Here is a 27,699-nt window from a genome sequence, read left to right on the forward strand (position 1 = left end):
ATGGAGGATAGTTAAGCTAATGAGATTGCTTGAGGAAATGGACGGATTTACAGTGGGGACAGGTGGAAGGGTTTCTGCAGTCGGTGGCTTGGTGACCATATGCATCAGGCATCTATGGCAGTGGTAGGATTGAGGACAGAATTTGGATGGCTCAATGGTGTGTCATTGATGGTATATCAGGCCCACAGAGGAAAGGGTGGTCAATTGCGGATGAAGGTTCAGTGAAGATGCGGACTTTGAAGGTTGGGCCAATATTGTCCAAAATACGGAGTGCTATCTGAACTTTGAGGTCAGGGTGGGAGTTGAGCTCAACCTCCACCTCACCCAATGTGGTCTCAGAGTCAATATGTTTGACCATAGCAGTGAGGGTGAAGGGGCAGCGACAAGGTTGTGGCTGCTTGGTCCAGGTGGTTGTGGGAAAGGGTGTGAGGTTTACATAGGGACCGAAAGTGACACAGGTGATCTTCTGGAGAAACTTGATGCACAATTCTGGATCAGGGGATTTAATGAGGACAGAGTCTTTACTTTATGGTAATCTGAGTGATAGGTAAGGAAGGGATGTATTTTCTGATTTCAAGAGGGATGGTTTTAGGTTTGAGGAAGTAGGAGTCAGGATGGGAGAGTAGGAAGGTATGAAGTTCTACAGTCATAGTCGCTGATGGGATGGCCTGGTAGTTGAAGTCTGAGCTTCCCATTTGTTTTGGTGTTTTTTGGGATAAGTGGAGGGATAACATCTGTTCTGAAGCCTTTGGAAGCCTTCCTGGCAGGTGTAAGTAAGGAGGGAGTGGTAGGTGTAACTGGGGATAACAGATGAGGGGTTTGTTTGGAAGGTGGTATGGATGAAGATGGCACCACCATCCAGAAACTTGTTGCAGAAACATTTGCCTGTGTTGATGGAGATGGCACAGGTGGAGCTATATGTGGTGGTGGAGGAATTTCAGATGCTGGTCCTTATGCTGGATCTGAAGAGGGTACTACTGAGTTTAGCGTGCCTGGATGGGAAAGGCCAGATAGAAGGGGACAGGCCTCATGGAAGGTGGAAGTACTCCAAGTGATAGTTATTGAGGATTGAGAGGGCAAGTGTAAACAATGATCGTTGATGGAGAAGGCATGGTGTCACTGAACTTACCAGTTGATGGATGGGTGATGAAGTAGACGGCTGCAGCAACAACAACGATGGCAATGACGATAATGATGGAACAGCAGCTGTGGGGAGAAGGAGACGGTGTTCAATAACTAACCCATTCCTGTTCCACAGAACACAGTTCTCCAGCTTTTTCCTTTCTTACTTATTTTGGACCATGCTTTTTGATTATGTTATATAGGTCTGCAAATGTAGAATATGTAAAGGAATGAGGACACACATTTAAAAGAATAGGCATTAAGAGAGTGGTGACCTTTGCTTAAAAGAAGTCCATGTAATTGGACTTAGTTATGAAGCTTCTGTACCTTCACCTTGTTATTTATCTAGTTAAATTTGAAAGAGGTTTAAAAAGTTAGCATTAACATTTCACACTGCAACAGTAATGACAATAATTCCAGTATTTGATTGCTATAAAAACTACAAACCATCAGCATAGTACAAGCCTATAATGCAGTAAAGCTCAGGAAAGGAAGAAAATGCTACTACAGTTTTTTCTGGAAGATAATTTGTACAGTCTCTAATTTAAGCTTTCTTATTTCATTCAGTACTTACAGCCAGAGGTAGTAGAGCAGCTATCTTCACTTTATCATTCTGGATTTCATAGAGAGGAGTGGTTGAAATTATAGAAAGAAACTGCTCAATTATGTCTGAAGACAAAACTGGGTCCTGGGCCAATACCATCCAGCATTCTGATACTGACCTGTTAACAAAAGAGTGGTAATAGTAACTGCAGCAGTGGAAGTGGTGTCCGTAGCGGTAGTAGTAGTAGTAGTAGTAAGTAAAAATATAAAAGTGTTAAAATCAAACTTACAGGTCATATGGGAGTCGCTGAAGCAGCAGTGCTGATACCACAGACTTTGGATGATGATGTGCCAGAGCCAAAATTGCTCTTAGACCACCATTTCGAGTTTGTACATAATGTACATTACACAGCTGCTTGAGAATGCCATCTAAATTAAAATTGTCACAGTATAATTAATACATAAAAATTAAGCAGCTTTGAAAGAAAAATCATGCAAGAAGAGGAAAGGGTGAGGGATAGGTGAGGGAGAGAGGTTTGGAGGGGGGTGGGGTCGAGTGGGCAAAACCTTTTTTTTAACTTGCATCACAAGTAAAAAAAAAAGAAAGATAATATTTACTTAATATTGCTACCTGAATGTTACAACACTGTATTGCGACAAATCAGTAAAGGTCGTGTATAAAAATCAATGAAACAAACCATAGCATGGATTTTAAAACACTAGGATTTTTTTATTTCTACCATTTTAAACATTTCTAGTAGAGGTAATTTTCCAGTAAACAAAAAATGTTTGGCATGATTTCTGTACCTATTCTGCACATGATGACAAAATTTCTAGTTGATGCAATGAATGGGCACTCATATGAATGGGCACTCATATGAATGGCAGCTAGCTCTAAATGTGGAAAAATGTAAGTTATTGCAGATGACTAGGAAGAACAAATCTGTAAGGTTCGGACACACAATTACTAGTGTCCTGCTTGACACAGTCAAATTGTTTAAATATCTACGTGTAACGTTGCAGAGAAATATCAAATGGAATGAGCATGTGAGAACTTTGGTAAGATCTAATTTTGTAGATCAGACAGTGGTAAAGGACAAACCAACAAAGTAATTTTGTAGTTATATAAGCAACCCTAAATTTAAGGTGTATTACCAAAGTTGTGATTGTTTGCAAATGTCTCCTTGTAGTTCATCTCGTTTGAAAACAAACAGAATTTTAGGAAAGAGTGGTGCACCTGTAAAGGAGACCGTATATAGGGTGCTGGTGTCACCTCTTCTTGAGTACTGCTCAAATGTTTGGCATCTGTACCAGGTCAGATTGAATGAAGACATTGAAGCAATTTAGAGGCAGGCTGTTAGATTTGTTACCAGTAGTATCGAACAACATGCAAGTGTTATCGAGATTCTTTGGGAACTCAAATGTTAATTCCTGAAGGGAAGGCGATGTACTTTTCGAAAAACACTATTGAGAAAATTTGGCATTTGATGCTGACAGCCACACGATTCTACTGCTGCTAACATACAATGCACATAACAACCACGAAGAAAAGATACGGGAAATTTGGGCTCATTTGGAGGCATATAGACAGTTGTTTTTCTCTTGCTCTATTTGGGAGTGGAACAGGAAAGGAAATGAGTATAGTGATACAGAATACCTCCACCATGCACCATACGATGGCTTACAGAGTATCAATGTAGATGTGGATGCATACAGACTGGCATCTATTTTATCATAAAAATATTTTAAATTTCATTTACAGCAAAGATGAACAACTAATGTATCAATATAACAGTATCCATCGCTAAACGCCCAAGCACACTTTCATCTGGCAGAAGTGAAAACAACTATACCCCTAAGCCACGTGTGTTATGAACTGACTTGCAAAATTGAATTGAGAGATTTATAAACTATCATAATGAAGGAATTTATGTCATACCTAAAAATATAATAAATTAAACCAGACCTAGAAACTACTTTTGTAGCTCTGACAGTGGTAAAGGACAAACCAACAAAGTAATTCTGTAGTTATATAAGCAACCCTAAATTTAAGGTGTGTTACCAAAGTTGTGCTCTTTTGCAAATGTCTCCTTGTAGTCCATCTCATTTGACAACAAACAGTATTTTTAATTTCTGATTGTAGAACAAAACCAATGGTAGGAGCCCATAGAAACTGATGTGGTTGAGCAATTCTATATTCAAGTCTGCATGCATTTTACAAGTTCACAAAAGATAAGAGTACTTATGTTTAAATAAATAAAAGTCAAGCGATTACCAACCTAGTGCAAGCGTACCTATCTGAAGTTATTTCTGTATATTGTGTGTCAGTGTTACTGCTTATTTTATCAAGTGATCTCATCTGGCCTCATGAAGCTTAGTGGACCTCATTCCAGGAACTGAACCTGGGATCTCCACATTAGTAACCAGCAATGCCAGCAGACACTAGAGCAAGAAGGTGGCCATATGCTAACAGTCACTCATAAGCAATTATATCATTCTGCCTTCTTCCCCCCCCCCCCCCCCCCCCTCACACACACAAGTAAAATATATAATGTTAGTATGATATTATGCAACCTACTTCAGTGCCTCCCATCTGGACATCCAAATGGGGAGATATTTTAATTCCGGATTAACTTTTACCTTTAAGGATTCATCATGCTAATTATGAAGTTTTTTGGGGATTTTGAATATGCTGTGGCTTCCAATTGTTTTCTATGTGCTATAAAAGGCTGCCATAACATCGGGAATAAATGTCATGAAATGTTTATTAGAGATATCTCCTTCACTGAGGTAACATCGAACCTCACTAAGCACCTCATCTGCCCAAAGCCATTGTACAAAGGCATGCTGAAAAGCAATGCCTCTGAATTTTTTATTCCATTCTCAGTATCAGTTGAAGTATTACATGTTATACATATTAACCATCCAACTTTCCCACTTTGCTGATGGCACTAGAGTGCTCTGAATTGTAGCTGTAATGAAGCAACTACATTATGTAGTAATGTATTAGTGTCTCCTCCTTTATATTTCTTTTTACTTTCATTAATGGCCACACGCAATTGCTTTTCAGCAAGCCCTTGTAAAAAAGAAAAAAATTAAGGATCGCAACAAGCGATGTTACTGCCTTACTAATAAGCAGGAAAGCGGGAGAATCTTGATGAGAAAATCATATGAAATGGAGTGGATATATCAAGAATCTCTGAAATAAGATAGCAGAATGGTTTGTTTGGAAATGTTGAAATCAGAATACTTTATTCTGGAGGAAAATTGTTGACACAATATTAGGACAAAAATCAAGGATAAAGTGATATCAGTGAGATATATAGATGAAAGGTTAATAGTAGTGAAGATCCAAGGAAGGGAGAAAAATTTAGTGACAACACAAGTATATATGTCACAAAATAATAGCCAACCTGATGAAGTAAATGGTAACTATGACAAGGGCAAGGAAATAATAGGGAAAGAAAAGAAGCAGCCACTTTTAACAATAACAGGTTACCAGAATACAGAAGTGGGGGAATGTCGAAATGGAAAAGCTACGGGAAAATGTGGATTTGGAAAAAGGAATGAGCGGAAGAGCTCTTGATGCACTTCTACCAAAAAAATCATTAATCATTGTAAAAACATTGCATGAACAACTCAGAATAATAACAATAATAGTAATAATAATAACAATAATGAGAAGAAAAAGAAGAAGTAGAAGAGTTGAGCTAATCCAATTAAGTCACAAATATTTATGAAATTGGCTACATTTCTACACAGGAAGGATTTAGAAATTGTTTGGAAAATGTCAAGACATTATCAGGAGTGAATATCATTTCAGCTATATCATCTGAAAAATTGAAAGAAATTTTAATCAGGGAGGACAAAAGAAGATGCACGAAAAGTATTTTATGAAAAATCCTAGGAGAAAAGAACTCAAATACACAATCCATCAAACTGAAGTCACAACAAATGGATTAAAACTGTGGTCTAAATCTAGGATTCAAAGGAAGGTTGAATTTCATGGTCAATTCTCTTAATGATTAAGCTATCTATGCACAACACATGAACCTACTGTCACAGCTTTAGTTCCACCAGTACGTCTCTCCTGCATTCCAAAGTTCACAGGTGTTCTGCATATCTTACAGGGTTAGTGAAGAGGTAAGAGAGAGGTATAAGTGGAAGTAAAGGTGTGAGGGTGTACTGTGAGTCATGCCTTACTAGCCATTGGAAAGATTTTAGTTTCCATCTGGCATACAGTTTTAAACTGTCAGGAAGTTTCAGAATAGTGGACACTCCGCTTCACAGTGGAAGATTAATTCTGGAAATAATGGATTACTCTCGAAAACTGTATGTAGAAAGCAGCAGAAGAAACAACTGATGTTAAGGAAGAAAATAACATTATGAAAGCATGAGTAACACAGAAAATATTGGAGACGATGGGAGAAAGAAGAACATATAACAATTCTGTAACAGAAGTAGATAGAATGTGATGTAGGCACTAGGTAATTCATTTTGAAAAGAAACTGATAAAGCTTGAGCACAGTGGCTACAAAAAAAATCTGAAACAACTGAGGAACATTAAAGGAAGGGGAGATGCACTGTGATTAACTGGGAAATAAAGAACCTGATACTCAGAAAGAGGAAGGGAAACATTATGTAAATGAATAAAAATGAGCTTGGAAATGAAATTCCAGAGAATCATAAAATAATGAATGAATGGTAGCAATGCTTAAAAGAATTACATATATGAGGCAACGGGTCACAGATTCTTTGGATATGGAAAATAAAAAAGAATTTAGAATCATTATGAAAGCAGTTAAGATGGCACTTAAAGAAATCAAATGCGGAAAGGAAACAGTGGGGAGATGGGATTCTGATTGAACCTATCAAACATTCACATCAAGAAAAGGTGGTAATAATACTCTTATACAGATACATTTACAAGAAATGTGTGGCCAGAAGGCTTTACAAAAACAGTGAAGTCAATACAAAAGAAAATAATTGCTACAAAATTCTTCTATGAAAGGCGAATTAATAATTTTAATCTTAATTTGAGAGGGGACAAATGAAGAACAATTTGGTTTCAGAAGGAGTAAGAGCATAAGAGATGCAAATAGACAATTACCAACGACTGAACACAGATTCCTAAACAAAAAAGGCAGGGAAGTTAATACTGTTTTCATTGACTTGAAAAAGGACCTTTGACAGAAAATGGACTCAACTTTTAAACATCCTATAGCAGATCTGAAAGAAAGGAGACTGGTAAGCATTCTATACATGGCAGCAAGTAATAATAAGGATATAAGAGGAAATGATAGAAAGAATTAAAATTAGAGGAGGAGTTAGACAGGGCTGTTGTCTTTCACCTACTCTGTTTTACATCTATCTAAAAAAAATTGTTAAAAACTGTTTCCAATAAAAGAGTAATGTGACAAGAACTGCAATGTCTCAGACCAGGAAACATTATTATGAAGTCATCAATGCCAGAACTGATCATCATTCCGATACATTGGTTGCAACAGAACACGTATTTTGTAGACAGCTGCTAACATGATCAATTTTGTTTCCACTTGGATGCGAGTTTATAATTACCTTATATTCAGGTAGACTTGTTTGTGGGTTGAAAATCACTGTTTAATGTAAATTTAGTTTTGTAGAAATTTCCACATCATTTCCTGAAATCGTGTTGAATGACTGTTTGCCTTGAAAATGATAGGTGAATACTTTTCATTACTAAATCAACATGCAGTGTAAATATTAGCTTCAAAATGTACTTCATAATTAAAGACTAAACAGAAACCTACTGAATCTAGTTGTTATCATATTGTGAGATATAAAATTTTACACAGAAAATCATATTCAACTATGTTTCAAATTGTGTAAACAGAACTTCCATTTGTTGCAAAATGTTTTCAATAATTTTTAATTTTAAGTTTAATCATGGTGAAGAACTAAGAATGCCTAAAGAAAAACCCTCCATTATCTTATGACATATATACACTCCTGGAAATGGAAAAAAGAACACATTGACACCGGTGTGTCAGACCCATCATACTTGCTCCGGACACTGCGAGAGGGCTGTACAAGCAATGATCACACGCACGGCACAGCGGACACACCAGGAACCGCGGTGTTGGCCGTCGAATGGCGCTAGCTGCGCAGCATTTGTGCACCGCCGCCGTCAGTGTCAGCCAGTTTGCCGTGGCATACGGAGCTCCATCGCAGTCTTTAACACTGGTAGCATGCCGCGACAGCGTGGACGTGAACCGTATGTGCAGTTGACGGACTTTGAGCGAGGGCGTATAGTGGGCATGCGGGAGGCCGGGTGGACGTACCGCCGAATTGCTCAACACGTGGGGCATGAGGTCTCCACAGTACATCGATGTTGTCGCCAGTGGTCGGCGGAAGGTGCACGTGCCCGTCGACCTGGGACCGGACCGCAGCGACGCACGGATGCACGCCAAGACCGTAGGATCCTACGCAGTGCCGTAGGGGACCGCACCGCCACTTCCCAGCATATTAGGGACACTGTTGCTCCTGGGGTATCGGCGAGGACCATTCGCAACCGTCTCCATGAAGCTGGGCTACGGTCCCGCACACCGTTAGGCCGTCTTCCGCTCACGCCCCAACATCGTGCAGCCCGCCTCCAGTGGTGTCGCGACAGGCGTGAATGGAGAGACGAATGGAGACGTGTCGTCTTCAGCGATGAGAGTCGCTTCTTCCTTGGTGCCAATGATGGTCGTATGCGTGTTTGGCGCCGTGCAGGTGAGCGCCACAATCAGGACTGCATACGACCGAGGCACACAGGGCCAACACCCGGCATCATGATGTGGGGAGCGATCTCCTACACTGGCCGTACACCACTGGTGATCGTCGAGGGGACACTGAATAGTGCACGGTACATCCAAACCGTCATCGAACCCATCGTTCTACCATTCCTAGACCGGCAAGGGAAGTTGCTGTTCCAACAGGACAATGCACGTCCGCATGTATCCCGTGCCACCCAACGTGCTCTAGAAGGTGTAAGTCAACTACCCTGGCCAGCAAGATCTCCGGATCTGTCCCCCATTGAGCATGTTTGGGACTGGATGTAGCGTCGTCTCACGCGGTCTGCACGTCCAGCACGAACGCTGGTCCAACTGAGGCGCCAGGTGTAAATGGCATGGCAAGCCGTTCCACAGGACTACATCCAGCATCTCTACGATCGTCTCCATGGGAGAATAGCAGCCTGCATTGGTGCGAAAGGTGGATATACACTGTACTAGTGCCGACATTGTGCATGCTCTGTTGCCTGTGTCTATGTGCCTGTGGTTCTGTCAGTGTGATCATGTGATGTATCTGACCCCAGGAATGTGTCAATAAAGTTTCCCCTTCCTGGGACACTGAATTCACGGTGTTCTTATTTCAATTTCCAGGAGTGTACATGAGTGGTAAAGCCTGCCATAACTAAGTCTCTGTTTTTGGGCTGATAGCAGTCATGAGAGTCTCTGTTGAGTATTAAACCAGTCTGAAAATATTGCTAGTATTTGTAAAAGTTTATAAAAAGTTTTGCTGTACTATGGAGGAACTATAGAGAACAAACATAAAATTGAATGGAAACAATGGTCTGGTTGCTACAAAAGTAACACTCAGATAAAACTGAGTTACAATTTCCAAAGACAAGTATTCATTTAAAAACTGATTTAGTTGTGCATCACCATCCAATGCTTTTGGCTGTCTATGATGTACACTGGCAATGTGTGCCAATCAAACCAAATCGTCTGCAGTATCTTCAAAGTTCAAATGACTATTAATGACGTTTTGTACACCAATGCATGGTAATGTCCCAGAAGGATAATAAAATACAAGGTTTGAAGATGACATGTTATTACTAATTGAAAATTAAAAGCAGTCAACAGTATCTTATAAGCATTGAACACTGGCTATGAGGAATGCAGAATGAAGATACTTATGAAAAAGGCTAAGGCACCAGTTATAAAAAAGCAAGTGAGGAATTTAAAAGTAAAAAATAGTGATGAGTTATCAGAATAAGCTACACTTTGAAGACTAGCCATTTAGAAGAATATCGGGCCAAGAACACCAGCCATTTATGACATAATGTAAAGCGTTCCTGTCACATGTGTAACGGATATATCTTCAAGAGTAATACATACTAAAAAAGAACCAAGCTTAAAGATTTATAATATTTACTTTACTTCTTTGACACAGTATAAATTTTAAACCAATGATGGCAGAAAATATAAATATCTTTAATAAATAGTTGTGATGTGAGTTATTGTGCAATTTCTTCCTCTTGAGCTTCCAAAATTTCTTACTCATCCAATGGGACATATTTGTAGCAGAGTTATAGTAAACTGCAAATTGACAACAGAAAGCAACATCTGTCATTGTACAGGTAGCGAAACATCTGTGCATTGTTCTCGTACAAAATGAGTCCAGTTTTAGAGCAATAGGTAGCTTGTGCATCGAGAAAATTGCAGCCCAAGCTATACTCGTGCACAGTCTTTGGAAGACAGTGCTGTGACCTACAATTTGCTTGGGCTCGGTCTCCGAAGTGTTAACCTCATGTAGCAAGTATGTGTAGTATCCAGTAACGGATCATTTAATCAAGAAATAAAAATATAGATATCTATTGCAAAAGAAATTTTTAATACACGAAGCGTATTCTGTGCTACATTAAATAAACAGCAAAGGAAAAAAAATTAGTTTAGTGATAAAAAATGTGGGTTGTGCTACACCTGTCAGACACAAAACATGCAGTACATCCAAGGACCGTTCTGTCAAAAAATGCACTGGGAGGAACATTAGGATTACAAAAGTCCTTTGCATATATTGTTGTCCTACTTGGTGTAAAACATGGACCTTGAGATGAATAAAAAATAAATGCTTAAAGGCTTTTGTGGTGTGAATCTGTAAAAGAATGGAAGACATGAAATGGACAGATAAATAAGGAAATAAGTTTATTACACAGGATGAATGAAAAATATAAATACAGTACTGGAAACAAGCAAGCGTAAAAGAAATTGGCTAGGACGCAAGATGAGAAAAAAAACTGCATCATACACAATGCATTAGAAGGAATGGTGACAGGGAAGTGGACCAGAGGAATAAGATGGCAGCTGATTGATCACTTCAAGATAAATGCATCACACACACACACACACAGCTTTGAAAAGGACAGTGTACATCTGGGAGGAATAGAGAATGCTGAACTTGAAGTAACAAACTTTACTTTTCTCCTCTCCTCCCCTCCCCCTTCATCATCATCAATTCTATGAGCAATGTGAGTCTCTCAGAGTGGGAACAATGAAGTCTTAACAGCAAGATCCTCACAAAAGATTAAGACAATAATAGTTACAATAATAGCAACATGTGACTGAATCTCATTGCTGTTGAATCTGACCACTTTTAGTTAGACAAACATATGTTACAGATCACAAAATGAACCCAACCAACTCAAAATTACTTATGAAAGCTGTTGCTGACTTTAATCAGTATTTGTAGAATCAGAATACAAGGAAAAGAGTCATGATTATGTTGTCCCCTGTCTATAGTTCATAGATGGATTCATTATTCTGATGCACATACGGTATATCTAAAATGGAGATGGAAGACATAAAGCAAGAAATTGATTACTGAATGTGCGTAAACCCCACCCCCATGCACAAGCATGCACACAAAAATTGGCTCTGTTATTTGTCATGTACAGTTGCAACTAATGTAGCAACAAATTGATTTAGCTCTTTAATGAGAGTCAGGTGTTAATGCAGCCTTTGTAGTTTCAAACAACAGAAAATCCAGGAGGTAATGTAACAACAATATTATGAAAAATATAGTTGCTATCCACCATATAGGAGAGATGGTGAGTCACAGATAGGCATAACAGAAAGACTGCTACACAATAAGCTTTCGGCCAAGGCCTTCGTCAAAAATAGACAACCCCCCCGCCTTCCCCCCCCACCCACCCCCCACACACACACACGCGCGCGCGCACGCACACACACCTGTCATCATGCCCTGAAATGAGAAATGTCCTACCCACTATCCTTCTGCCCCCCTCCCCTCCCCTCCCCCCCTCCCCAGTGGCATTCTGTCACCCACCGAACCTACACAATACCCTCATCCATTCCTACACAACCTCTGCTCCCAACCCCTTGCCTCATTGCTCATATCACTGTAATAGACCAAGATGCAAGACCTGTCCCATACATCTCCCACCACCAGCTACTTCAGGCCGGTCACAAACATCACCTATCCCACCAAAGGCACGGCTACCTGTGAAACCAGTCAGGGGATCTACAAGCTAAGCGGCAGCCACTGAGCTGCATTCTACATGGGCATGACAACCAACAACCTGTCTACCTGCATGAATGGCCATTGACAAACTGTGGCCAAAAAACAACTGGAACGCCCTGTTGCTGAGCAGGCCACCCAACATGACATTCTTCCTTTCAATGACTGCTTCTTCACAGCCTGTGCCATCTGGATCCTTCCCACCAACACCATCTATTCTGTATTGTGCAGGTGGGAACTCTCCCTGCAATATATCATATGTTCTTGTAACCCTCCTCGCCTCAGTCCTCGTTAGTCATTGTCCTTACCCACCTAGTTCCTCCCCAGTTCCCATTCCAGTACTACACAGTCCTTTATTCCACCAACGCACACTGTCTGTTTACTTCTCTCCTTTTCTGCAACCCCCCCCCCCCCCCTACCTTCTTTCCCCAAACCTCTGTCTAACCTATTGACTGCAGTTAGCGGACTTACCCCCTCTCCACCTCATTGATGTGTGTTCACACAGCAACATTTTACTGTCCCCCACCATTACCATGCTATCCCTTCCCCTTCCTGCCTCAGTCTCTTCCTTACCCCCACCTGGTTGTCTCTCCCATCATGCACTGCTGCTCATAGCCTGACTTTTTTCAGCTGCCAGAGACTGGTCATGTATGCGTGAGTTGCATTTGCAGGTCTGTGTATGTTTTTTGCCTATTTTTCACAATGGCCTTGTTGGCCGAAAGCTTGTTTTCATAACCGAGGTAGTTTCCAACATTTCCTCCACTTCATTGAAGTTAAGTCATTCCACATCACTGACAGTCCTGCATGTAAGATCAACAGGACATTAATTATGATGCAACTCTTCTCCCAAAATACATATAATTATATGCTCATTACACAGCTTAATATTAATATTTGTAGACTTTTTACCAACAATATCAACACAAAACTAGAAGATGGAAGGATGTATGTCACTGAAAAGTGACTAGGACAATGACAAGCTAGGTGATGCACGGGCAGTTTGGATTATATTAGAAGTGCTTTGTGTTACATAGAACAATAGTGAGGAGATCTTCGAGAATGTATAGCATGTCAGAAAACAAAAATACACAGGAAAAAAAAGCTAATGTACCTTCAACATCCCAAGACAAATTGTCCTTGTGGATGTGCAACAGTTAACAAAAAATCTTTCCTTTTAAATGACAATAAATTATCCACAAAACATGTTAATGAAGAATACATTGAGATCCATATGATAATGATTAGGCTGCTGTAACTACGCATCATCAAACAGAACAACAATTTTACTACATCCTCACATTACTGCACTGAAGATGAGAAATCAGATTTTACGAGGTTGGTATCCATATTACTGGCGTTATTTGTCTTGGCTGGCCTGAGATATTCCATGATAGCACCTACTGAACCTGACAATCACATCTTTTCAGTAACTGTAATGAAATGCTTGTTAAAAAGGTTTGCAATACTGCATGTACATCTATTACTTATAGATTATTTAATTTTAATGCTATCTGCTCCTCATCTCTGGTTCTACCAGTCTCCTTCTTCACTACATTCCATAGTGTCTATTTTGTCATTGGATATAACAGTCTTTTTCTGAGAATGTATTGTCTTTTACATCTGTATTACTATCTTTGACACTTTTCCAACATTTCTTGTAATGGGCTATAGCATCAAAATCAGAGCTGTTTCTCACTGACAGATATTGTTTCTTTTTTGTCTTATAATAAATCTTTACTTCTCCAGGGTGTATACGTGGACGAGGAAAAAAAATTCCTGGATGTTTCCCGGATTTCCCAGTTAAAAATACACTTTCTCCCAGATGAAAATACTCTTTTTCTGTGTTAAGTAACAGTATACTGTTCCTCGAAACTGTAAAACTTATCAATCATTTCAATGCTTGTGGTTTTATACACCGGCGTAGAATTTCCCGGCACTTGAGAAAACAAAACTCAGGGGAAAAATGCATTTTGGAAAGATGTCTGATGTGCAGCAACATTTACACTGCATATTTTCGTATTAGGAAAGTATAAATTCGAATTCCACCAAACACTGCATGTTACTTTCCAAAGGATTGAAATAGAGATTGTGATGCGCTTTTGTAAGCCAGTCGTAGCTCATGTCAAGGGATCTCGCCATCCGATGTCAGCGGATATTCAGACCACAGGACACGTGATGTAGTCAGCCAATAGCAACATCACTCTTAAGTAGCACAAACACACAAATAGGAAAAGGTAATGGTTTAAATTAATGAACAATAGTGTTCCTACAAGAAAAGAAAAGCTCTCACGTATAATATTGGCCTCTGAGATTTATAAGCTGCACATAATGTTGATCTTTTTTGCACACACAAATGTGCCAGTAAAATCTTTAACAACGACATGACTGTCTAATCTTCTGGGCTCGAAAATTTTCTAAATGGTCGTCCTCAAAGATTTGAATTTTAAATGAGAGTCAAATGCTCTGTGATTTAAGAAGTTCATTGGATATTCGCGCACAGAGTTCATCTTGTGTAAAAGGAAATTTAATTTACTTGAAAGTAACGCTTTTCAAACAACCTTTTGGAATATTTTCCCACGACCTGTTAGAAATAGATTTGTTTCAGCAGTTGTGCCAGATGACAGGCGTCGCCGCATTTGCGCAGCTACGATGACGCAGAAAGCCCATACGTTCGTACATGTAAAACATTAAAAGATCATATATTATGTCATAAAAGAAACAAGACATTAGAGGATACTCCAAGAGCATGGGAATTTTGTGAACAATACTAAAATGTGTAATTCGGCTTAAAGTGCACATTTGTATGTCCAGATTCAGATGTAAATTTTCTTGGAGTACCAGTACCGCATTACCTCATGTTTGGTTCTTTATTATGGCATAATGCCACACGCGCTAGAAGATGAAAATGTGAACTTGAAATGTAGTGAACAGTTGAAAAACACTTCATTTCAAATAAATTGACTGTCTCAGCAGAAAAGATTAATTAAAGTCAAATTTCTTTAACAAACCAACAACAATAACTTCATTGTTCTGCAAGGCAATTAACACTTGACTGCCAGAAAGGTGGAAACAAAATAAAATCTGAAACTAATAACATATTTTAGCCTTCCGTAATTATGTGAATGTATTTTAATTCACTCGATAGCTCCCGGCCACAGAAATCCGTTTTGCTTTTCATTTCACGTGAGAGCAATAAACGAAGAGGAAACAGCAAATTCACCTAACGTAAACACGGGTCATGTGGAGGGTACTGCCTACCCACTACAACTCTGACTGCTCTGCGCTTCAGGACCGGATCTACGATATTTTCGAACTGGGGCAATATTAGATAGTGATGCTCCCCCTCCCTCGAGCGTTTGAGGCAGGATGCCAAAAATTAAAAAAATCGACTTTTCAAAAATATCTTCATTTTGTAACACACATCTTTCTGATGAGTCTGATACATAAAGCATATATGATCGAGGGAACGTAAGACATGTTATTTGGTCTTTTGTGCCGAAGTGCAGTGCCACGCCTCTTCACACAGCATTCTTCCATCGCACGTCTCTGTATTTCGCTCTCTGAAATTCAAATGTGTCATATTTTGTAATGGGTGCCATCAAACTATATTCAGGCCATTGGAAATTAAAATGTCCTCTGGTGCCTCTCCTGCTCCCAGTCGGCCGGTTTGACATCCTGCCCCAAATAAAAAACATCTCTCAGTTAATAGTGGATGGGATTATTTGTAACCGGAAGAACAAGAATTCTTCAGAAAATTTGCAGTCTTTACTGCCTGTTAGCTAATAACTACTGTTTCGAGTGACATAAAATTAAAGACAAGAGACAAGCAATACAGTACACATTTCCTCAATCCGTAAGTCCTAGCATTTTTTTCTCACTAATCTTGCCAAGGCTTTATATGGCACACTTTCCTTTCTGGGAAAGAATCTATTACCTCATCAAAGTTCGTCAACATTTTGGTATATGGAAAAACGAAATGTCGCCGTCTACTACCAGAAAAGCTGTTAATACAAATAGTACCCATGACTGGTGAGGTTTCTCGATTTGATTATGTGTATTTTGTCACTGTGTGCTAGATAAAACGAAATAGGCCTCCCTAATATTGCAGCAATTGTTACACACACCAAATAAACAAGACTGTTTTGGCACAAATGGTCATTTTTATAACACAACAGAATATAATTCACGAAGTACCTATATCAAATGCCTATTAGGCCTACTGCAAGCAAAAACTTTTATGTTAGGAAATAGTTTCACATTTCATTCGTATTCTCTAGCTTCTGAAGCATGAGATTGAAAAGTAGTAGTACAAAAATTTTATACAAATTTGGAATCATCATATTCTTCTGTAATTTGTGAGAGTCTCCGTTTCTTCTCCTTCCTCGTTCTAACAAACAATCTTGTCTTCACTAATTCTGTAACTATTCCTGACAGTGTCAAAACTTATTCTCTGGTTAACTTCACTAACCCCGCCACAATCACCGGTTTAGTTATCCCGCATTTGTTCTCCGGTTAGGCGTCATTATGTGTTCGTACAACGCGTTTTCCGCGCTACTCCCAGAATAGAACTTTAGCGGCTGCTAGCCGGGGATTGTATGACTGGTCCTTAGTAGTGCAGCACTCTGGCCAAAAATATTTTTTCAAAATTTCATTTTCTTGGATAAATGGAGAAGACAATACGTAATCTTGGTTGCCTGTTATTCCTGTTAGTCGTTTATTTCCACTCTGGTAGTCTGAATTTATGGATTTCCCTAAATAGCGATTGTCATTCAGCCTATCGGCTTTATTCGCTCAGCTCATATAGACCCGTCCCCTTTTGTCTACAGGAATGTTTATTTCTAGATGCGACGGATGCTGAGCGCTTTGTGAAACAAGGTCTTTTTCCTCAATAGTATGAATTTGGCCCCCCCCCCCCCCCCCCCCCCCCCCCCGAAACTGCCACCGGGGCAGATTCCCCCGTTTGCCCCCGCCCCGGATTTTCCGGATAGCATCTGGCTGCTTGCTGCAATTGCTTGTACAGCTAACTGCCACGCTTCTGTAGCCAGAAGCGGGAGAAGGTACTACTCACACGTGACGTAACTGCTCATACGCATAAGCTCACTTGCAGCCGCTCAAACGAATCTATTGTAAACAGTTGTGACATCACGCTCATCGGAGGTGATTTGTTGTTAAGCGACACATGTATGAGCACTGCATTTTGTTCTTGAATATGGTGCACTTCCTTTGCAACTTAAGTTTTATTTTCGTTTTTCTCTCATTCGTGTTTTATTGCTGTAGTATTATTCTGCAGTAGCGAGATACAGTAATATTCTTTGTTAGAGTATTGGTTGTTATTATTCAAAGTTACAAAAATGTAACTATAAACTAAAACAATGAAAAATTCCCGGAATTCTAAAAAATTCCCGGAATTCTAAAAATTTCCCGGAATTCTAAAAATTTCCCGGAATTCTAAAAATTTCCCGGAATTCTAGAAAATGCCCGGAATTCTAAAAAATTCCAGGTTTTTCCCAGTTTTGTCCCGGATGAAAAAATTCCCGGGTTTTTCCCGGATCTGCCGGTTGTCCCGGATCGTATACACCCTGTTCTCACATGATCCATGGCTTCTCTGTAGGCATTGGTCTTATCTGGGTTAATGCTGGGTGAACACAGTTTTCAAGTAAGTTAAGCTCTTTGTTAATGAATTTATGTTTTTCATTGTCATGAGCTCTGTACAAATGTCTTCAGCTCTTTTGCCTTTCTTGATTTTCCTAAAATAATCAATTTTTTACTTACTGTTTACATCATTGAACTCCAATTTACTAGATTTGGATCTTGATTAGTACTAACATTTAACAAAAGTAACTGCATGTTATGATCTGATAGGCCATTGATTATTGGTTTTGTAATTTAATTTTGTTCATTACGCCTTTCTATAAAGATATTATCAATGGCTGTCTCTGAACAATTAGTTACCCTAGTTGAGAAGTTTACACCAGGCATTAAGCTGAATGATAATGTTACTGACTTAAATTCTAACTGAAAGAATTTTTAAGAAAATCTAGATTAAGATCACAAGCAACTAATATTTCGTTGCTTTTTTCTGTTAAATGGGCCAACGTACCTTCAAGACGATTATGAACAAATCAAAATTACCTGCAGGTGCTTTTATTATAACAAAGGATTTATTATGACATTCTACTTCAGTCACTAATGGTTCTATATCCAGCTCTAAGCAAAATTTATAGACTATGTTCTTAAATTTATGGCAATTCCTGACCAATGTGGAAACCACTCCTTTCTGTTCTACAACAGGAGATGCTGACATAAATTCTGGAACATTTCACACATTAATAGAAGTGGTCGCACTATGTTCAAAGAGAAAGGTTTTGTCAACTGAGATCGATAATTAATTCATCAATTCATGTAAATAGTCAATTCATGTAAATAGTCAATTTTACTTGAATATTTTGATGCAATAAAGAGAGCTGGCATTTCACACTGAGAGCAATAATTCATTGGCATTAAAATTTCTGGTGACTGCTGAAAATGTTCAAGCAACAGCCGTTTGTACTGATGCAGTATGCTGGAATTACATTTTACCCTTCTCCCTCCTTAACATGTCCTGATGTCTGTAGGGCAGAAATTTTCCCTCCCGTTACACTATATTCCTATCTCTACAGCATTCATTCATACAAAATCACTGAAGAGCCTCACTTCCCCCAATCCCACACCACTATTCACCTCAATGGAAAAATTACTGCATCCATCAGATACCATCCTGGAACTAACAATTCTATGGCACATAAGGCACTTTTCATTCATACAAAACAGTTTAGAAAGAATAAGTCAACTAAATTACCAATAAACAATAAAACTAACTTACATAATTTTGGCACATATGCAGCAGTATGTAAACAAACTAATTTCTCAATCAAACTACTTAACACTTACACTACCTTCTGAAAATATGAACTAAGTAATCAAGTGATATGCCCTACTTAAATTACTAGAAATAAAAAGAAAAAAACAAACAAACAAGATTCTTTAAGTGTATCATTGCAAAATGTAAACAAAAATACCATTACAACCCAAATCAATGATCATTTCGCATTTTCTGGAATAATACACAAAGAAAATTAAACCTTCAATAGTAAACTTAAAACCACAGTAATACATGTATTTGATGAGTAATCTGTACTAACGTAATGTGTATTACAATCTAATTAACCTATCTTTACGAGTGCACAAAACTCGCACATCCTACCTAGCACAGGGCTGCCAATAGTCGGAAAACTGATGTCAGTTTCATTTCCCACATCCCTTTTTACACGTGCTACATTGGTTCAATAATACAAAATGCAACTACGTTAAACTGAAAAACAGAATTTTTTCTCTACTGAAACATCTATGTTTGTTTTATATTATTTGAGGAGAACTGTTGGACGTCTATAACTTGATTACATAAGATTAGATTTACTTTCATTCCAATTGATCCATAGTGAGGAGGTCCTCCAGGATATGGAACATGCCAGAAAAACAACAATACATGACAAATATTTACAACTAAAACAAATAAGCTAATGTACCATTCCACAGGTCCCAAGTGGAATGATCGTCATTTTTTAATGAACACTATATGAAAGCTCCCCTATTTAATATCCTGCCGCCACATGCATGCTGTCTTAGTTGATATTACACATGTGCTAGCTGAGCACATGTACTTCTGCTGTAAGTATGTGCACCACTCTGCGCACCCTCCACGGTGAAAGCTCTCCTCTTCAATATCAAAAATATTGTCTTTGTACAGTAAGATCGCAGGATGATGCTGATTAACTAGTGTATGAAGTTTTTGTATAATCAGGTCCCATGCAAAATTTAACTGGAAACCTCTGTCTTAATTCGTAAGGGATTTAGACATTCATATTTGCACTGGTTCATTGAAGATTAAGCTCCAGAAATTTGACATACGGACCACAATTTTTGTTTCATTATATTTCAATGAATGACCAAAGTTTATACAGTGTTTAGCAATAGTGGATGTATTTGCTTGGAGAAGGTGAGTATGGCACCGATGTTCTAGAATTTGATCCTGTAATGTCACATCTATGTTTGTCTTTTGCAGTCATTCCAGATGAGGACTGATTCAATAATATGAGCACATTCCATGCATTTTTATGTGACAGAACAGTATAAGAAATTTTGAATATTTGGTGCAATTAGATTGTATGGGAATGGTGTGAAACACTATATGATAAGCAGTAACAACCACATATTAGTAAAAAGTAAGGAATAAAAGGAAACAGTCACAGTGTAGTTGAGGCACTGAGCAGTAAACAGGCACATAAAGAAGACTGAAATTGTTGCTTAACTTTTGGAGCATGTCACCCTTCAGGCTACAAAACACACACACACACACACACACACACACACACACACACACGCGCGCGCGCGCACATGTACACTGTCCTGACTGGCTACAATGTCCTGGTACTATAGCCCAATTGACTGTTGGGGTGATGGGTTAAGTCAGGCAGAGTTAGAGCAAGGAACAAGTAGGTGGGAAGTGAAAGAAGTGGGTGGAGCTTATTTTTATTTAAGAGGAAAAGCTTAGTATGATTCCAGCCTTGTTCATGTGCCTGTCATGTACTTAACTGTATGATAGTATTGTCAAGAAAGAAATGTGTGCCACTGAAAAGCAACTGAATATAATTTACTTACTCAGAATTTCATTAACTTGATGATAAAGCTCTCCTCCTTTAATCTTTAAAAATACATTCAGAATAACACTTGCACCACTGGAACTGCTAGGTTCAGCATCCATTAAACCATCCAGCAAACTGTCTGTGAACGGTATGACTTGAAATTGTGGAAGCTTCGAACACACAATCTGTTAAAAACAAATACATGTATTACGTTATTTTTCTGACAAGGTTTTAAAATATTAATAACCCAATAATAATTGGTTATGAACCACAGATTAAAACTGAAGAAACTAAAAGGGCAGAAATTTAAGGATATGGGACCTGGATAAACTGAAAGAACCAGAGGTTGTAGAGAGTTTCAGAGAGAGCATTAGGGGATGATTGGCAAATACAGGGGAAAGTAATACAGTAGAAGAAGAACTGGTAGCTTTGAGAGAGAAAATAGTGAAGGGAGGAGAGGATCAAGTAGATAAAATAATGAGGGCTAGCAGAAATCCTTGGGTAACAGAACAGATAATGAATTTAATTGATGAAAGGAGGAAACATAAAAATGCAGTAAATAAAGCAGGCAAAAAGAAATACAAACTTTCAAAAATGAGATCGACAGGAAGTGCAAAATGGCTAAGCAAGAATGACTAGAGACCAAATGTAAGGATGTAGAGGCATATATCAATAGGGGTAAGACAGAGACCACCTATAGGAAAATTAAAAAGATGTTTGGAGAAAAGAGAACTGCCTGTATGAATATCAAGAGTTCAGATGGGAAACCAGTCCTAAGCAAAGAAGGGAAAGTAGAAAGGTGGAAGGAGTATATAGAGGGTCTATACAAGGGTGATGCTCTTGAGGGCAACATTATGGAAATGAAAGAGGACGTAGATGAAGATGAAATGGGAGGTATGATTATGTGTGAAGAATTTGACAGAGCACTGAAAGACCTGAATCAAAACAATGCCCCAGAAGTAGACAACATTCCATTAGAACTAATAATAGCCTTGGGAGAGCCAGCCACGACAAAACTCTTACCATATCTGGTGAGCAAGATGTATGAGACACGTGAAATACTCTCATACTTAAAGAAGAATATAATAATTCCAAACCCAAAGAAAGCAGGTGTCGACAGGTGTGAAAATTACCAAGCTATCGGTTTAATAAGTCATGGCTGTGAAATATTAACATGAATTATTTACAGGTGAATGGAAAAACTAGTAGAAGATGACCTCAGGGAAGATCAGTATGGATTTCGTAGAAATGTTGCAACACACAAGGCAATACTGACCCTGCGGCTTATCTTAGAAGATAGATTAAGGAAAAGCAAACCTACATTTCTAGCATTTGTAGACTTAAAGAAAGCTTTTGACAATGTTGACTGGAGTACTCTCAAATTCTGAAGGTGGCAGCGGTAAAATACAGGGAGCGAATAACTATTTACAATTTGTACAGAAACCAGATGGCAATTATAAAAATCTAGGGGCATGAAAGGGAAGTAGCAGTTGAGAAAGGAGTAACGCAGTGTTGTAGCCTATCCCCGACATTATTCAGTCTGCATATCAAACAAGCAGTAAAGGAAACAAAAGAAAAATTTGGAATAGGAATTAAAATCCACAGAGAAGAAATAAAAACTTTGAGGTCTGCCAATGACAGAGTAATTCTGCCAGAGACAGCAGGGTCTGGAAGAGCAGTTGAATGGATTGGACAGTGTCTTGAAAGGAGAATATAAGATGAACATCACCAAAATGAAAATGAGAATATTAAATCAGGTGATGCTGAGAAATTAGATTACGAAATAAGACACTTAAAATATTAGATGAGTTTTGCTATTTGGGGAGCAAAATAACTGATGATGGTAGAGTAGATGGGCTATGGCAAGAAAAGTGTTTCTGAAGAAGAGAAATTTGTTAACATTGAGTATAGACTTAAGTCTCAGAAAGTCTCTTCTGAAAGTATTTGTATGGAGTGTAGCCATATATGGAATTGAAACATGGACAATGAATAGTTTAGACAAGGAGAGAATGGAAGATTTCGAAATGTGGTGCTACAAAAGAATCCTGAAGATTAGATGGATAGATCATGTAACTAATGACGGGGTACTGAATAGAATTGGGGAGAAGAGGAATTTGTGGCACAACCTGATTAAAAGAAGGGATCAGTTGGTAAGAAACCTTCGGAGACATCAAGGGACAACCAATTTAGTATTGTGAGGGAAGCATAGAGGGTAAAATTCGTAGAGGGTAAAATTCGTAGAGGGTAAAATTTGTAGAGGGAGACCGTGAGATGAATACACTAAGTAGATGCAAAAGGAAATAGGTTGCAGTAGTTATTCATAGATGAAGAAGCTTACACACGGATAGAGTAGCATGGAGAGCTGCATGAAACCAGCATCTGGACTGAAGACAAAAACAAAAACAACAACCTCCTACCCCCATTTTCCCTCCATGCACACACATTATTTCTGGTCATCGTTCACTGCAGTGGTTTTATGGTTCAAGGTTATCTACTATGGCCAACACAACCAAATTCAAACAAAAAATGGCTGAATTAGTCAGAAGCTGGGATTCAGTTAACTCTGAAGTCCTTCCACCCAAGTCATGTGTTGCTTTTCATCTTCTAATCAGTCCACCTTTCTGTGGCTCCATTTTAACCCTTTCTTTTTCCTGCTCTTCACTGTCTACTTCAATCCCTGATCACTGTCAACTTCCTTATATTACAATCTGCTTCATGCACTCAAATGCGAATCCCTGGACAGATGACAACATTCTTTTCATAAAACACTATTGAGAAAATTTAGAGAAGTGGCATTTGCAGTTGACTGCAGTACAATTTTACTATCAAATGGTTCAAATGGCTCTGAGCATTATGGGACTTAACATCTGAGGTCATCACCCCCTAGAACGTGAAACTACTTAAACCTAACTAACCTAAGGACATCACATATATCCATGCCCGAGGCAGGATTTGAACCTGCGACCATAGCAGGTGTGCAGTTCTGCGCTGAAACACCTAGAACCGCTCGGCCACAGTGGCCAGCTTTTACTATCACCAACATACAATTTGCATAAGGAACACGAAGACATGAAAAGAGAAATTAGACCTTGTACATTCACCATATGTTGGCTTGTGGACTATATGTAGATGTCATACAAATCTCATTTTTCTGTTCCCTTATATCACACTCTCCTTACCCCTTCAACTCTTAGAAGTCACATTTTCACAACACTTTGATGACCCACTTTGTTTCTTCTGCTACCCTTTTTACATAGTTACACAAGCACAGCTGTCCAGCTACACAAGCACAGCAGTCCTTTTGGATGCAACAAGGTGACACAAATACAATGAAAAACATACTGTATGCTTCTTTCAGACTCTGTTACATTCTATAAAGCCCATCTCACACAGAGTAAGATTTGGTGCACTCTTACATGCCGACTCGTGGCAGCTCACTTGTGGGCTTTGTCTGTTAACCATCTGCCGTGCAGGGAACTGTGTATGTTTCCCCTGACAGGTTTAGTGCTATTTTTCCTTATGAGGCCTAGTTGGGTTCCCTGCATGCTAACTGTACTGGCCCAATAAGGAACCCTGTTTGGTGACTGACATCACAGCCTACAGGACCGGAACTGGCTCTGAGACAAACAACACCAGTTAACCCTCAATGCCAAACAGAACATCACACATTAGCTGGCGAACCTGCAATCTTTCTCAGACAGTTGTAAAAAACTACTTGGTAAAAAAAAAAAAATCTCGCACATCTTATAACTTCATTCGTCAGTTTCATGATGAACTGCCTATCATTTAGTTACTTGTCATATTTAGTGTGATATTTTACAGTTAAGCAAACTACTGGAAGTAGTTTGGGAAGTCTTCAGTGAAAAATAGAGGTCGCTAAGAATTTGCGTTTGGAGCATGTTAGGTCATATGTTGCTGAATATGAAATGTAGCTAACATATTGAAGTTTTCTGTGAGCTCTGAAGGATATTGCTGTATCATCAATGTTCAGAAAATGGATTGTATGTAAAGTGTTTCATCCCGAGCTAGGCCACCAGTGAAAAGGCCAGAATGAAATCTTCATAAAATTCCTTGTAATCCTAAATGGTTTCAGATATCACAACAACATTTTGGCAACTGACAGTATACAAAGAGGAGAGTATTTTACCACATGATTAATACGCAGAAATTCCGTATCTACTGTGATATTCAAGTGACTACAGATTTTTGCAGTGAAATTATGTAATATTTAACCCTCAAGCAGGAGCACCTATGTATAAAGTGCGTGAACCACAAATAAAATTGTTTCACACTGTTCCAGCGTTGTCTCACAATCGTGATACCATTATTACTTCAGGTAACACAGCGATAAACTGTGTTGTCATACATCCAAGAGATGAGCAATAATACAACATAAACAGCGAGTTAAGTGAGAAAAAAATGTACGATCTGTGCAAGAAAATAATCTAGATTATGACCTAGCAGCACTGTCCAACAATGAAGAAGTTGTCTATGAGATAATTAGTAATCAAACAAGTGGTTGGCTGGGATCTGATACGACTGTGCTGTTTAATGCTTCAAGTGGTTCATTACTGTGGGGAAGCATCTGTCTATGGCAAGACTGATTAACTGAAATTTTATTTTATTACTGTTTAATTAAACAGTGCTTTAGCTCATATTATGCAAATTTAATTTATCATTTTTTTATTAATCTCAGATTAAACTGTGATTTCGCTCATACAAATTTATCTTTGAAACATAGAAACAGCCACTCTTTATATATGTATGTAGTGCATTGCATGTCTGCTCATGTTATGCAAAAAAGCGTGCCCACTCGAAGGCTAAGCACCCTCAATAGCTGGTGATATGAGAATAACTGTGCATTTGGAACAACATGTGTAAAGAAATTACAGTTTATTTTTTATACTGAGACTTGGCATTTTCATAAACTATCTGCATGTCTTTGCATCAGTTGCCGTTTTATGACTGTTGCAATTTCAACTGCATTAGAATGTCAGTGAAATGAATATTTATAAACTCTGCTGCATTTGGGCAAAAGACATCGATTAATGTGGCAACAAAGAGTCTCATGTATTACTCAAAACTCATCAATGATTACATTTCTCTGAAGAAAAATAAAGCACATACCATGGTATCTTTTCTTTTCTATTTCTACAAATAATAAGGGATTGCACTTTTTCACCACAAACATCTTTCAGTTTGTTGAAAATATTGGTGATCTGTTTACACTTTGATAGGTAGATGAGCGGATTTTGAAAATTTAAATGTTTTCATATTTCTCAAAGCATCAAGATACAGAAATGAAATTCTCTGTCCAATGTCAATCCATATCATTCATTATTAAAAACACACTGGGGTACAGGATTTTATTAAAATTTCAAAAGACATATCAATTTATTTTTGCCAGACCTCTTATTCCCTTTAGTTTTTTTCAGAGAGAAGTTATCAGTGGATAGTTTTCAGTAATATGTTAAATTACCTTGTTGGCATATTCACTTCTGCTTCTTTTGCCAAAACAAAGCAGAGTTTGTAAATATTTATGGAACTGACATTACAATGCAGTTGAAACTGTCAAAACATCATAAAACAGCAACTGATTGAAAGACAAGTCAATATTTTATAAAAATGCCCATCTCAGTACAAAAATAAAGTGAAATTTCCTTACATATGTTGTTTCCAAACCACAATATTTCTGGGTTCACCAGCTATCAATGGTGCTTAAATGTTGCATCATTTCATTGTAAAAGACCTGTAGTCACTTTAATACAGCGGTAGGTATGGAAGTTTTGCATATTAATCATATGGCAAAATACTGTCCTCTGTGTGTACTATCATTTCCCAAAATCTTGTTCCAGTACCTGAAACCATTGGTGAGATATGAGGTATTTTGTGAATACTTCATTCTGGCTTTTTTGCTGGCAAGCGGGTTCAGACAAAGTGCCTTATATGTGATCCATTTTCTTTTGATTCGTAATAGATAGCAATATCCCTAAAATTTTAAAGAAAAATTCAACGTGTTAGCTACATTTCATATATAGCAACATATGATCTGATATGCACCACACACAAATTCATAGCAAGCTGTATTTTTCACTGCCAACATTCTAAAATTCTTGCAGTAGTTTACTTAATCATAAAAATACACAATACATATGACCATTAACAAAATGATAGGCAGTTCCTCATGAAGCTGATGAATGAAGCTATATGATGTGCGACAATCAAATTTTTTCACAAAACAATTGTTTGAGAAAGATTGCAGCTCGGCCGGCTCACACATCCTGCCATTCAAGGAGTCAAGCCAGCCAGCTAGCTTCCGTGTCGAATCATACATGCATCATACAGGTTCAGCATGAAAGATAGCCATCACCCCCACCTGCTAGCTGGCAGCCATGCATGTCATCTAGCAAACATGCTGAAAACCTTACTGCACGTGAGACAGCCTTAAGTATGTATTTTCTGTTTTGCACTACAATTACTAAATGCTACTGCCCATCTACATTAGTCATTATGTTTGTGTTGCTCCAAAATGAAATCAAAGACAACAACAGAACAATTATTGCAAAACAGAGAAATTTACAACGAAAAAAGATTAACTATCACTACATATTGTTTTTTCTTGTAGTTGCATTCTATCTTCGTTTGTACATCTTATACCTTATGTCACTACCATTGAGATAGTAAAGAGCTATCACATCACAACATATGTTCAGGCCTGTTCAGTATTGTTTTTATCACACCTATCTGGTTCAAATGGCTCTGAGCACTATTGGACTTAACATCTGAGGTCATCAGTCCCCTAGAACTTAGAACTAGAACTACTTAAACCTAATTAACCTAAGGACATTATACACATCCATTCCCGAGGCAGGATTTGAACCTGCGAACGTAGCGGTCACGCAGTTCCAGACTGAAGCGCCTAGAGCCGCTCAGCCACACCGGCCGGCCACACCTATCTGACTGAACACAAGTTTCCTATGTATGTATGTATGTATGTATGCGCATAATGAGATGCTTCTCTCAGAGAACTCAATCTCATATGTCTATGGCACAAAGATTGTTAACAATTTATAGT

At 38.5% G+C, this 27,699-nt stretch overlaps 1 protein-coding gene across 5 annotated transcripts in view; it reads right to left on the minus strand.

The window, feature by feature from the left end:
* Positions 1 to 27,699, minus strand: part of LOC126162203 (maestro heat-like repeat-containing protein family member 1) — a 275,479-nt gene that overhangs the window by 110,316 nt on the left and 137,464 nt on the right. For all 5 annotated transcript variants that reach the window (XR_007535034.1, XM_049918545.1, XM_049918542.1 and 2 more), the window contains exons 19-21: positions 20,641 to 20,809; positions 1,956 to 2,094; positions 1,697 to 1,844 (exon numbers count right to left, since the gene is read on the minus strand). Coding sequence is in view for 4 of the 5 variants with exons in the window: in XM_049918545.1 (XP_049774502.1) it covers positions 1,697 to 1,844; positions 1,956 to 2,094; positions 20,641 to 20,809 (456 nt within the window). In the remaining variant the exon portion in view is untranslated. The remainder of the gene's footprint in view (positions 1 to 1,696; positions 1,845 to 1,955; positions 2,095 to 20,640; positions 20,810 to 27,699) is intronic.

Source organism: Schistocerca cancellata, chromosome 2 (genome assembly GCF_023864275.1).
Source record: "Schistocerca cancellata isolate TAMUIC-IGC-003103 chromosome 2, iqSchCanc2.1, whole genome shotgun sequence".
Taxonomy (NCBI): domain Eukaryota; kingdom Metazoa; phylum Arthropoda; class Insecta; order Orthoptera; family Acrididae; genus Schistocerca; species Schistocerca cancellata.